At 42.1% G+C, this 14,566-nt stretch overlaps 1 protein-coding gene across 1 annotated transcript; it reads left to right on the forward strand.

The window, feature by feature from the left end:
• The first annotated feature begins 2,467 nt into the window (after positions 1–2,467).
• On the forward strand, positions 2,468–14,502 carry lrpap1 (low density lipoprotein receptor-related protein associated protein 1). The gene is made up of 8 exons (XM_071529682.1): positions 2,468–2,729; positions 3,676–3,820; positions 6,612–6,742; positions 8,404–8,524; positions 10,035–10,190; positions 11,911–11,993; positions 12,558–12,734; positions 13,664–14,502. The coding sequence occupies exons 1-8, from the start codon at positions 2,568–2,570 to the stop codon at positions 13,730–13,732; spliced, it is 1,044 nt and encodes a 347-aa protein (XP_071385783.1). The 5' UTR covers positions 2,468–2,567; the 3' UTR covers positions 13,733–14,502.
• Positions 14,503–14,566: the final 64 nt, after the last annotated feature.

Below are 14,566 nucleotides of genomic sequence, written 5' to 3' on the forward strand. Positions count from 1 at the left end.
TTTTAATATTACCATATTATATTGGGTATTAAACTCTGATTCGACTCTTGGTATCTTAGAGTGCCTCTCTCCTAAGCTCTTCTTTTATTTCTTTTCCAAGCACTTTTTTTAGAGCACCAGAATATTGTCAGGGCATTATGGCTCTAACTCTTGCTCTTCTTTCTATTGGTTGCCTCTAATCTTGCTAATCCAAGCATGCAATCTTATTTTATTGTTACGTTCATTGTAAGTCACTCTGGATGAGAGTGTCAGCTAAATGCCTAAAATGTAAATGTAAATGCAATGTCAACATTGTGATACATGTTAGATCATTTTGACATCTGAATTCAGTTTCTGTATGAATGCTCACCGTGGATTGTGGAACAAAGGACTCTAACACCAAATCCTGTGTATTGGTAAATGCAGGTGTTGCACCTCTGGACTCATCAACCTGCGATGAAGCATCGGTGGCGGAGGCTGTCGGATGACTGTGTCCCTGCTCAGCCCTGTGAAGAGTCTGTTCTCCTTCTTTCAACGACATTCCTGGCTGATGGATGAACACTGTATCCCCACAAGCTGGAAATCCCACAGAACTCCTGAAACCTGAGTGTTAGGCAGGTTAGGGCAGGTTGAGTCAGGTTACGTTATACTTCATATATATCAATCTCTGAGGAGAGAGACTCATAACTTATGAGGAAAAGATATTTTTCTACGTAGATGTCTGCTGAAATATAAAAGCCTAACATTTTATCTGTTTATATGTAGTTGTGAGTTATTGTCTTGATAGTGAGATTATCAAGACAATAACCAATAACAGAATGACAGAGATTAAGCAGCTAATTTATCTTATCTTTTGTCTGTTATTTTCTTAGGTTAGACTGGATCTATCCAACAAATAGCAATTGAAACAGGCAAGAGGTAATTTACTATATAGCACTATTATGGAACATAAAACACGCAACACTATTTACAGAACATAAAACAACATAAAACATATTTTGTCTGATGTGTCTTCACGAATTCATAATATCCAACTTACAGTCAGTCTTTTTGAGTTGATTAAATTTGCTGCCTTGGGAAGTGACTGCTGGTTTTCAAACAATATTATTGTAGATCAAATCCCGTTGCCAAAACACAATAAGAGTTCTAGTAACATTTCTATTGTCAGGCAGGTAATGGGGGAATGTGGTAACATGCTGTTCTACACTGTAGCTACACTATAAATTCTGTGATTTGTTTTGTTTTGGTATGAGAGTCTTTTGGTGAACGGTTGTGGATTACGGCAGCCACCCACTAGTCTATAACTCATCCTCTCTCTTTCTCTCTCTCTTTCTCTCTCTCTTTCTCTTTCTCAGATCCAGATTCATAGTTAGGAAAAGCTTTGTTGGCATGAGTCAAGTAGCCTAGTACTGAGCGTTGCCAAAGCGTATTACAATAGCACAGGAGAAAATAAGATTATATGAATCTCTCTCTCTCTCTCTCTCTCTCTCTCTCTCAATTCAATTCAGTGAACTTTGAAAGCTTTGAGTGTAATCAATAATGATAACATTAACAATAATGATGGTAAAAAAGTACAATATAATCAAAAGAAACAGTTAGAATAATGGTAATAATAACAATATATGTAAAATAAAGAATAGTGGAGGAGCAAATACAGTAAATTATATCAAATAAATTAAAGTGGAGTAGCCTATGCTGAAACATATTACGGAAACAGCTTTTTATTTTCTGTGCTCATTATCTCTCAGGTCATCCTACACAATATGGTGCGTAGAATCGCTCTGTTGGATGTTTGTCCCATTCATTAAAATGTAACAAATTTGTTGGACTTGCATACAAAGCATGTGGAGAAATTACCAAATGGCCAAATATTTTGCACCAGATTTTTTTTCGCTACCAAACTGTCCAGAAGGACACATTGTCAGTCCCAGGTCATGTGACTGTATGTGCTCCATGGTTGTGTCACCTCTCTCTCTCTCTCTCTCTCTCTATCTGTCTGTCTCTGTCACTCAATTAAATTCTCTATATTGGCATGAATGTCCAATGAGCAGTATTTCCAAAGCATCTAAACGCATAAACATCTAATTATAAGAATATAAGATGTTAAAAAAGTTAAAGTGTGTGTTAATGAAGGATCACTCATTTGGTGACATACTTGCTTAATCCCCAAAAGGTGCGTGCATGTGTGTGTGTGTTCATTCTGGGACATTGCTGGGAACAACATCCAGTCATTCCCAACGCGTGGACGCATCCTATTTCCAGTCATTCCCAACGCGTGGACGCATCCTATTTGCTCAGAATCTTTGCAGCCTCCGTTGCTAGGGAACGACGTTGAGCTGCATTCCTGGAATCGTAGTTCAAATGCGTTCGAATCCTAACCCTAACCCATCCGCAACATTTGGAGCGCCCGAATTCGAAACTACATGTCCCATAATGCAAATATCAAGGAAGTGCCCTCCCCTTTGAACACATGACTGCTGGTACTCGAGCGAGCAACAACAAGAGAAACCACTGCCGAGTGTTTTTGTGATTGTTCAGTATATTTTCGGTATTTTTGCCATTGTCGGGCGTGTGTTGTCACCTTTAAAATGAAGCTGCAGTGTTTTGTCGCTGTGCTGTGTCTCGGCGTGGGCGCAATGGCTGGGAAATACTCGCGGGAAGTGAACGAGGCCAAGCAGACCGGTAGCGATGGGAAGACGGTGGAATTCAGGATAGCCAAACTGAACCAGGTGTGGGAGAAAGCTATCAGGGTAAGTATCTGAGAGAAACTGCACGAGTGTGTTAGCTACGCTGGAGTGGAGCTCAGTTGTTCCAAAATACTGTAGGTGCCCCGGGGTTATGCAAAATTGGAAATTGGGTCAGCAGCACCAGCAGAGAATAGGATATGAATAAGAGTAGGGCCTAAGACAAATACAGAGTATAAGATAATAGACCAAGTAATTACAACCGTTGAATGTGTTAAGAATGCAGTGAAGTGGATGTGCATGTTGCATCATTAGCTATTCACAATATCAGGTGTGAAGATGGAATGGCATATACACACAAATGTGCCCGGTTGTTTCCCCAGATTGACTGGGAAGTGAATGAGTAAAGTTCTCCTCTCCCTCAACAACCACTGCCAAAGTGCCCATGAGCGAGCCACTGAACCCCCAACTGCCCCAGTAGAGCTCAGTGGCCAACAGTAGAAGGTTGTGGCTGTACTGGGCAGCTCCCAGGTGGGAATTTGTAGAACAGGATGAATGTGAATCAGGGTGTTGCTGTAAAAAAAAAAAAAGGCAAGCGCAAATGCTCAGTCTACTTAACCTGGGTAAAGGTTTAAAAGGAAAAAGGGGGGTGGGGTTGATTCCTGAACTCAGATTTTCCGTCATCACTAATCAAACTCAGACTTCAGACTTCCAAAGCCGCACTGCAGCTGTCATATGTCTACTCGGTCACTGTGTCACTCGCCCTTCCCCGTCTGTCTTTCCTCACCTGCTCACCCTTCTCTCTCTTCAAACTTGCACACTTGTATGATCTATGTACTTGCGTGCATGTGCATTGTGATGTTGTTGACAACTGTGTTGTGTGATGCAGTGGCTTGGAGCCCAAGACAAGTTTCCCTGCGGGACAATAAAGTATATCTTATCTTATCTTATTTTACTTCACTCTCCCTCGGTCTAACTTGCGTCACGTTGTCTCCTCTAATTGGCCCGTTAGATGCAGTTGTCCCCGGTGCGGCAGGCCGAGCTGCACAGTGACCTGAAGATCCAGGAGAAGGATGAGCTGCAGTGGAAGAAGGTGAAGGTGGAGGGGCTGGATGAAAACGGGGAGAAAGAGGCCCAGCTCCGACGCAACTTCAATGGTGAGGCGATCTCTCATGGCTGATCACAACTGTGTCCTCACTTCACCCTGAATTCCCTGTAGATTCTGCCGCAAGGGTCCAATCAGCGACCTTTGCTATCATTACCTTCTGCTGAAATTCTTATGGTTTTGACAAGTAATGATGCTTGGGATGTAGGCCACAGTGATTTCATCAGAAGCACCTGTGTGGATATACTAAATATCAATACTGGTATCAAAAATCAAGCTGCTACCAGGCTAAAAGAGGGTATCATTTGAGGATTTCCCCAAGAAAACCAGTCAATTGTAGCATTTCAGAAATCCACTTGAAATTCTGCATTTTTCACAGACGGGTTTTTAAATCTCTCTAGTGGATAAAAAAACAGATTTTTAGTCATTTTTGGCCATTGATCACAAGCTAATGGTATAAGTGGACATTGCAAAATACAAGTAATTGAATAGATCAGTAGCTACTTGGCATCAGTCGATTCTTAAGGTTTTAGTACTCAGAATCTCTATCAGCAGTGGAAAAGTGGTATTAATGTCTCCCTAGAAGAAAATGCAGGATTCTTCAGATATTCTCTTTGTCTTGCACATCGTACCCAGAGGCTTCCCTTTTTATGAGGGGGAAACAGCAACTTGCTGGCAGATTAAAGGTGTAGAAAAAGCAAATGTAGGTTCTTTCAAGGGTGGAACATCAATAGAGCTGTCATGTAATGTCAGCGGTATAAAGAACAGGCAGAGTGGAGACTGCAGGTTCGAGGTGAGTTTAATTCACATGTGATATCTCCATCAAAGTAGAAAAGAGATGGAGAATATAAGGATAGAACAAACTCAATTTATATAGGGTTTACTATCTACTGTAGTAACATGGTTATTACTGACAACAGTGCACAGTGTTACTTCCTTGACATTTCAAGGTAAAGGGTAAACAACATTCTATTGGGATTACATACATGGAATACTGATGCCAAGAAATAGATTGCTCTGGACAAGAAAGTTTTTACAAGAAATTCTGTGTCCTTCGGATGGCACAGTAGCCGACGGCTATAAACTGCACCGGCTGAGTCACCAAAGATATACAATCTCTCATCAACACAAAGGGTATTGCTGATGATTTGTTAAGATAACATTGAATTCAGAGCCATGGTGCTGGCTGTCCAAGGCTGTGAAGGCATCCGAGTACCTCCAGGCCAATGTCCTGCCATACACACCAGCCTGTTTTGCATTCTGCCACCACCAACCGCTGGGCTCTCCCTCCCTTCCCTGTGCCAGTCTGGTCATCACTCCACCCGGTCGCAACTCTCCTCCCTCCTGACACCCCGATGGTCGAATGACCTTCCATGTCCAGTCAAAACAGCAGAGTCACTCCCCATTCCTTCGTAGGCTGAATATTAATATTTTCAAGGAGTGCCTCGTGTCCCCTTCTCCCCACTGAATCACATCCGCTCGCCTCTCTTGTACTCTAATTGCCCACAAAAAACTTTCTGTCTCTCTCATTAGTTCTTTTTTTCTTTTCCTAGTACTTCTGTCTTACATGCTGTTTCAGTTTCTATGGTCACTGGGATGTTGTAAGGGGACTAAAGCTCAGGCCCTTTCACTCTATATTTTTGTTGCTTGCAATTTTGTGGCTCTATGAATGTAAGCTTATCCTACTGTTGCACTCATTCTAAGTCACTCAGCTAAATCCCTAGTGTTCCCTGTTTGTGGTGATTTTCAACCAGCCCCCTCTCCTAATTAAGTCTCACTAGTTAATGAGTGACGTTGATGAGTTACTACAGTCTTAAGACAGTGCTGAATCAGCTGGTAGAGGAACGGTTCATTGGAGTGGAGTTATATAGGCAAAACATATTCAAGAGCTAAGTCCAACTTTGTGTTGTATTGCAGCAGTCCAAATAAGACCTCAAGTATATTGTGTTGCTCAGTACTTTCTTCTTAACATAATTGTCAAGTTCTTCACACCTCAGTAACAGGGATGTCAATCATGTGGAAACGTCATAATTTATCTGTCCTGGGAGTAGAGTCCACTAGAATTGTTGTCCTGGTACTTTGTTGGCACTTAGAGCATCTTTTTGTCTTTTGCTTACCCCATATGCACAGGCCTCACCAAGTTAGGGCTGAATCAGTTGTTCTATTAAGTGAGTGTATGGGAGGGCAAAAGATAGAGCACTTTCCTCCTCTCTCACTCTCTCATATTTAAATAGCCAATGCTGTTTCAGGGAGCAAAATATTTAGAGCTAGAGGATAAAAAATATTAGGTAAGAGGCAGCGTGTACAAAAGGCCTACAGGCATATCGACTTTGGCCTGCTTGTGTGCCACTTATGTCAAGAGAAAAGCACAGTTGACTATTTTGTTCTGATAAGCTACCGTCAGCTGGCTCGACTAAATGAAGTCTTGTCTGTCTGCTGGTCCAGCTTGTTTTCGCCAGCTCATTTATTATGGAAGATGTTATTCCCTTAGCTGTCTTTGTGGGAGAAGTAGGAGGTGGGTAATAACACCGCTAGGCTTAAGGATGTGTGGTGACTTAAGAATCAGTGGGATGAAGTTGCTGTCAAGGAGTGTAGACCCCTAGGTAATTCTGGTGTAGTGGTAAATAATAATTGTAGTCTCGGTTCAATGATGTAATCAGAGTAAGAGTTATAGAATAAGCACATTTATCCAGCTGTTTAACCCTTTACAAGTTTCTTTGGATTCTCTTGGTTACCAAACAGCTTGCTCTGAAATAGGTCTGTACAGACTTATTCATTTGAGTCAACATTTGTAAAAAAAAAAAAAAAAAAAAAAAAAGACATGATGTGATTCTGTTATCTAGTGATCCTGGCTAAGTATGGGATGGACGGGAAGAGGGACACACGGCCATTGGAGAGCAACTCCCTGAAGGACCACGAAACCAAAGAGGGAGACACATTTGATGACCCCAGGCTGGACAAACTTTGGAACAAGGTGTGTGTGTGTGTGTGTGTGTGTGTGTGTGTGTGTGTGTGTGCGTCTGTCTGTGTGTCTGTGTGCCCGTTCTTGTGCACATGTGCAAAGGAGGGATGAAGAGAGAGGGAGGGAGAAAAAGAAAGATCAAAATATCCTTTTTGTATGATTCTTAGGACTGCCCTGTTGCTGTTGGATGAAAAAATACCCTGTTACTTAGGACATAAAGTAATGATATCAACACAAAAATTGCAAGGTTCTCACTCAGCAGTGCTGATGTTCTTCTAATGCAGTTTTTACGTAGGACGTGATAAGTCTCTAAAACCTGTTATTTCCACAAGGCTTGTGCCGCGCATTTACAAATTTTCACAGTGTCAAATTGTCTTGTGATGAAACCCTTGCCTGCCCAATAGAAAATACAAGCTAGGTACCCAGTCAGGAAGGGAAATAAAATTGAGTAAAACTTTATCTAGCGGTATCAGAATTTCCTCAATTATACCATGAACAATAGACAGAAAAGAGCTCACACTCACACACAGTGAGTGACAAAGTGCAAAAGTGGTGCAAAACGTTTTCGAGTCTGTTCTGTGACTAAACGGTATTCCATCAACAAGTTCATCACATGCAGTTTGAATAATGTTTATACCTTCTAACTTGTGTCTGTGTCCCACAATACATTGCTAAGACCAGCAGACAACTGTGTACCTGTATCAATGAACATCATGGTGCTATCCACAGGAATGATCATAAGTCTGCTATTTGCTAAACAGTTCTCCACTGCACATAATTGAGTTGAAAGTCATATGAATTGACAGCATCTTGTCAGGCTGCAGGAACCACAATGAGGAGGAACGCCTACTGCAGTGTGAATCACGCTGGATTTTCTACATGCACACCATGACTCCCCATGGATTGAGTGAATGGCCTCTATGTAATACTGTGTCTTATTTAACCAATTTTTTGCGCTGATGGTGGGGTATCTCTAAAACATTTTGCACCACTTGCAGCACTTTTGCACTTTGCCAGATGGAAAATAAATAGCCCATTTTTGAATTAGGATACCTCGGCTTGAGGAGGTTTTTGTTCTTGTTTGTGAGTGCAAGCTCCTTTCTGTCTGTTCTTCATGCAATTTTTGGGGCCCACGCACCCTCCCCGTCTCACGACCAGCCAGTGACTAAGGCACAGATTCACACTCCTCAGTTTTTGCCAAATTATACCATACAAGTCTGAAGTTGTATACGTAGAAAAATGAGTAGAAAAGCTCTGTAATAATGTTTCTAACCAAGTGGGCATACCAGATATGTTTAAAAATGAAGTGGAGATTAGCGATTTATGACCAGTGGATGTTATATATTTAGTTGCCTAGGCATGTTCTATACCTACACCACTAGCTATATGTCATTCAGTGTGAAATGGATATTATGGTCATCAGTCCATGGGGTTATAGATTTTCTAACCCATAACAGATGGCTAGCTAGGTAGGTAATCTCTAGGCAATATTGTTTTTTGCGCTACCCCATCCTCCACAAGCATCTAGTCAGGAGTTGTGCTATACCAAGCGGCAAGGTCTGAAAGACCAGTAAGCCTTTGTTTACCCTGCCACAGAGTCATCTGTTTAATTGTGGTCTCACCCAGCTGGGAGACTGATGCCTCTATTTGTCCAATGGCTTTTCCCCTACCAGGCCAAGAGCTCAGGAAAGTTCTCCAACGAGGAGTTGCTGAGCCTGAAGAGGGAGTTCCAGCACCATAAGGACAAGATCCATGAGTACAATATTGTTATGGATACCGTCAGCAGGACTGAGGGTGAGCCGCCTGACAGCCCTCGGCATGAGTCACTCACTTTTATTCTGCGTGTCACGCCGCCTCTGCTTGGCTCTATCGGTATTTTCTGGAGCCAAGTTCAGAGCCATTAAGTTTTGTCCTTCTCTCCCCTGATGTGTCCTTGTTCTCTAAAATTTCCCTTATTCTCCTTTGTCGGCTCAAGGAAGCATACCTCACCTTACTTTATAGCTAAGGCCAAGTCGGTTATTGTCATGACTCAATTCCTATTTACTTGTTTGTTGCTGGGCACTGGGTATAGTTCTGGTTCTGACACCCAGGTTTTCTCCTGGGCCCATTTCACTTCCAGAAGGTGTTGAAGTTTATGCATTATTTGGATATTTAAATGATAGTATACAGGAAATTTTGCTGTAACTGGGGGATATGCAGTGAGGCCAGAGGATATATTTATATTTCTCTAGCTGTGGGGGCAACTTCCAAAAGAAATAAATGTGAAGGAAAACTGCTTACCTCTTTCACTCTCACTTGTCTATTACCCATTCCATAGTAGCAGAGGTCAATCATCCAAAAACTCTATATCAAGGCTAAAATACTGTCTGTGCCCTGTGTTTTTTTTTTTTGGGCAGTGAACCAAATCCTGTCTTGGTAGTAAGTAGGAAGCTATCACACTACACATGTTGCCACCCACTGCACACACTATCAGTGCTTGTCACATCACATCTAGCTGTGAGTTAAAGTCGAGCTGACAGGTCCTACTGTGTTTCAGATATAAGTATGGAGGATAAGCATGTCTCCTTCGGACGTGGCTGACACTTTGCAGCTGTTTTGTGCCAGACGTTTCTGTTAGTGTTCCGTAGTGCTGCGTTTCTCCTGAACAAGCCGGGGGTATTTTTCTGCTTGTCTGATGCATTTAAATAGAGAGCCAATCACATGCTGCCTTGAGGGGAGCCTCTGTGTACACCCTCCACCCCCCTCCCCCTCCACCTCCACCTCCATCTCCATCCACCCGCCCTTTTATTGCCTGTCTAGGTTCCCCACTCTTCCTTTCTCCATCGTCCTGTCTCATTTCTCTTGATCCAAATGTCAGCTGTTATCGCTGAGTCAATGTGGCTCCAGTCCTGTTGGCTTTTGCCTGCTTTTCACCTCCACCTTCACCCAGGCTGAGATAGGCAAGCATTTCATAACCATTCCTCCCCGATGCATTGACCAATAAGTATGGTCTCCTAGGCAACGCAGTGGTTGTTATTACACAAGAAATAATGTGACATTTGAAGAAAAAGGCAGTGTCTTTGTACAGTGATTTTATGGTTATAATTAAACTATCTTTGTTGAATATTCCCTTTCTTTGTCTGTTTCTATAATTTATTCTTTTCTTCCTTACTTCTCTCCATCCTCTTTGCTTTCTTCTCTCATTCCTCCTGTTTCCTCTACTCTCCTCCCCTCACCTTGCTTGCCCCCCTCCCCCTTTGTCTCCTACCTTGCCTCCTCATCTCCTCTCCTCCCCTATTCAACATCTCTCCGTTTGTCTCAACAGAGATACATAAGAATGTGATCTCTCCCCTGGAGGGCGAAGCAAAGGAGCATGTGCTGCACCAGAAGCACACGGAGCTGAAGCAGAAAATGAGAGACCTCAACCAGGGCTTCGAGCGCCTCCGTAAGCTCAGCCACGAGGGCTTCAGTGAAGACAGTGGTGAGAGAGCGCGCGCACACACACACACACACACACACACACACACACACTCACACAAACTTTGTCTCTCTCTGCGTCTCAGTCTCACACACACTCGTCTCATCAGCTTAATCACTGGGATTTATAATCCTAATTATCGTCTGCTATATCACATCTCTTGTTTGCTGATCAGCCAACGGCTTAACATGTTTTTAGTACTTTTAGTTTCAAATTGAATGTATCTGTAAAAAGGGTGTGATGTCAACATTTTCAAATTTATTTGAAAGAGCCTATTTAAAGCAGCCCACAGTGTTGCAGCCTTCAGTGCTCTAAAATTGCTTGTCCTTGTGTTATTTAGCCCAGAGAAAGCGTTCGTTACTCTCTTAAGGTTGAATTCTTCACTGTAAGTGCCTCTCTCTCTCTCTCTCTCTCACACACACACACACACACACACACACACACACACACACACACACACACATACGTATACACACACACACACACACACACACACACACACACATAATGAGTAACATGTTCTATCCTGCTGCCTCTGGTCTAGTAGTGTATTGCAGAGTTTGTGTGGAGTCTCTGTAGTGCTAGTTTCAGTGGGAGTCTGTTGGGGAGTTAAGATGAAGGGAGCCGCCTCCTGATGACTCATACCAACTCTCTTAAGGCCGATGTTCCCTGCCTGCGGCGTGTGTGTGTTTTCCGGCTCCACGGCGGTCCCATCACGTTGGAGTTGTGGATGTAAAGCCCACCTGCAGCAGAGCGTGGATGCAGCAGGGCAACGACAGCCAAGCTTTTGTTTGTTTGCGGTGTTTATATTGTGGTGTTTTTTGTGTTTAACTTATGTTATGGGTGAGCTGGCCCGTGCACCAACCACACTGGCTGTATATTTTATCTGCTTTTCGTCCCTCACATTTTGTATTTGTCAGTGGCTTCAATCAGGGAACTGAACTTTTGGCACAATAAAGAAGTTAGTTTATATATTCAATTATAGGCACAGAGCTGATAAAACAGACAACAATCTAGGCTACAGAGCAACAAGATGAAAAGGCTGTCAACATTCATTCATTGGTTTCAATCGTGAAACTGACATTTTGGTGCAATAAATAAAGGGATCCTATAGGTCTAATATATTGATTTTCTATTTCTTTATTGTGTACATGTGGGTGTATTGATTGATACACCCACAAGTCTGCGCCCGGTGGACACAGAACAAAAGTTATAAAAATGGCTCTGTGTCGGGTCCAACACACCCACGTTTATAAGCCAGATCAAAAATGCATCTGGCGGACATTGGCCTTCACTTCCCCTCTCTCCCTGCCCCTCCATGTTGTTTTTCACTCATCTCATCTTCCCCTCGTGTCCCAACTCTTCTTGAATAAACAGTCCTTACTCTCCCCCTCTTATTCTCCCTCCCTAATTTCCCCATCTCGTAATCTGTTTTTGTTACATGTGCTCTTTTGTAGTGTTTATGGCATTGTACAGTGAAGAGGCAGTTGTGACAGCACAGCTAAAGTCTGGATTTAGACCCATGCAGTTGGCTACGATGCCTACTATTCTTCAATCCTATTTTGTACAGTATAAATAGTTGTCGTCGCTCTGTTTTTCTTCATCCCCCCCCCCCCCCCTCCTTCTTGAGCGTGCACTAGCAAAATATTGGTAAGATTCCAAACTGTCTCTTTGGCCTGTTTGGACTTTTCTCATATCTCTCATCTCTCTTCTTGCTGTGTAGAGTTCAGGGAACCCCGTGTGATTGAACTGTGGGAGTCTGCCAAGAGAGCCAACCTGAGCGACGACGAGCTGGATTCTCTAAAGGTAGCTCGCTCTCTATTGACTCTATTTTTCTTGGACATGTCTGCTTCCATTATTTTTCCTTTAGATAACACTTTTGTTTTATCGTAGTACTATATTCTGTCTCCAAATAAATATCTTTTGTTCTTTTAATAACAGCTGCATATTAACTTTCGTAATGTACTACTTGTGTACAGTAGCTACTTGTGTATGGTCAAAGTAAACCATAAAGCATAGGGCTCATTTTATTATGAGCCAATTTTATGCATTATACATTTGAAATTCCCAAGTATTCCTCTCTCTCTCCTCTCCCTGTTATCATGCTCCTTTCATCATTTGTACTATGTACAAAGGATTGCAGAGCACAACTGAATTTTCTTTAAAGATATCTGGCTGCAGGATCAGATGCATCACAGAGAAAGGTTCAAATATTATTTTCTCTGTGATACTTTGTCTCTCTAGTCGCTGCCTTAGATGCATATCAGCTCTTTCGTTCTCTTAGTGTGCAGTTGTGCGTGTAATTGAAGGTGAACTGAACTCATATATCTCTTTGTGTGTGTTCCCATTCTTACCCATCCATCCATTTAGGAGGAGTTGCGTCACTTTGAGACCAAGGTGGAGAAGCACAGCCACTACCAGGAGCAGCTGGAGCTGTCTCACCAGAAGCTGCGACACGTGGAGGCTTTAGGAGACGTGGAGCACATCAAGAGGAACCAGGAAAAGTACAACACACTCTCTGAGAAGACCAGGGAGATGGGCTACAAGGTAAGGAGGGACACGGGGATGGAAGGACGATGGATTGGCTTTGATTCCACATTCACACCGCCAACAACCACATCACCAAGCTACTGTCTGATGGCCGGTTGATTGCTAGCTGTAGCACCAGGTGTCGCATTAATAGGCAGGGAATACAGCAATGCTATAACACTTAGAAAATGCAATGCAAAGAAACAAAGAGTCGAAGGTTAACAACACCCAGTGTTTCTCTCATCATAGAAAATTAGCAGACTTTCTCATTTCTGCAGTTGCTTGCAATATGAAATGCATGGTATGTTTCATATTGTGCTTTTGTGGTAATTAACGAAAGGCTGTTGAAAACTATACAGGACCTCAAAGAAAAACACATTATTCGATTCAACCTAATGCAAGAAAATACTATTTGCATTGATGTTTGTATGTTGTTTGTATTTGTATTGATGTTCTCTATTTTCATTTAGGTAGTCAGAAATGAATAGGTTGGCTACCAAAGATGTTAAAAGTATTAGGGTAAACCCAAGGAAACTAAAAAGAAGGAAAACTCAGATATGCCAGAGCCATGTGTATAGCCATTAATTGGAGACAAATCCTAAAGCCTGCAGCACAATTTGTATTGTAGTTAATGGGAAGTCTACGAAAACACCCAAAACATTTGGCAGTAAACCAAATAACAATTACCCTTGGTGTCACTGCCAAGGTAGAACGCGTTAGTCTTTAACTGCTTCTAAAACTAAGGAATGGTCTTCCCATCCACTACAGTGCAAACTGTGCTGCAGGCTTTAGAGTTTGTCTGTAATTAACACTCATACAGATGGCTCTGACATATCAGATTTTTCCGTCTTTGTAGATTCCTTGTGTAAACCCTGGATGAAGATGGAAGGAGGCATAAAAGGGAGACAGTTTATATTGAATATTAATTATCTCTATCTTTATTTCAGATGAAGAAACACATGCAGGACTTGACCAACAAGATCTCTCGCCAGGGACTTGACCACAATGAGCTCTGAGGCTTGGCTCATCCTCAGCATCTCAATGAAGGTTCAATGAACTGAAATTATTTCCTTTCTACAACCACACACAAGAACGGTACTCTCCGCCATTCCTTTAAACTACTGTAAAAGAATCAGTGTATTTCCATGTAAATTTTTCTAACTTTCTAATGTTACATTTGCAATAACCAATTAATTCTCTTTGATTTGTGTACAAATAAGCCTGTTTGCTCAAGGGTTAAATGAAGTGTGGTTTGTTTGTACATACTGTGTATACTGTAGATGCTTTTTTTATAAATCAGAAATGTGCTGCCTAAGGATACATACAGTCCTTATTCTCAATAATGCGGGGTTTTTTTGTGTGTATAAGTTAATTGTTTAGATTTTCCATCATAATGAAGATTAAATAAAGATAAAATAGTGTACATATTGGGTGATCCAATCAGGTACTCTTTACTCTACACCCCCGCTAATGATAGGCAGGTGTAGAGGAATTGTCTGGCTCTAGTAAAAAAAACATGGCAATACTCCATGAATGCCAAATTTTGTGGGGGTGGTTGGTGAGGAATGGACATCAGCATTTAAGTCGCTCTTAACCAGATGATGTCAATTGGCTGGTGAGCAGTGATTCGCTGCTGGGAAATGGCCAACCGCACTAATAATTTCTCCTCTCTCTGAATATTGGCACACTGGTGGACAGACAACTTGTCCACAACCACCTGTCATTAGCTGTGCAAATAATAAAGGCTACATCACACAGGTTGTTACCAGTTAACTCGAGCCGTGTCCTGTTGAAATCATTTTGTAATATTTGAGGTAGAAAGCTTTGTAGATGCAGGTAAGAAGCATTGA

The sequence above is a fragment of the Centroberyx affinis genome, unplaced genomic scaffold (genome assembly GCF_046629955.1).
Source record: "Centroberyx affinis isolate AG114_WGS23_722 - 3 ecotype Tasmania unplaced genomic scaffold, CSIRO-AGI_Caff_v1 ptg000127l_1, whole genome shotgun sequence".
Classification (NCBI taxonomy): domain Eukaryota; kingdom Metazoa; phylum Chordata; class Actinopteri; order Beryciformes; family Berycidae; genus Centroberyx; species Centroberyx affinis.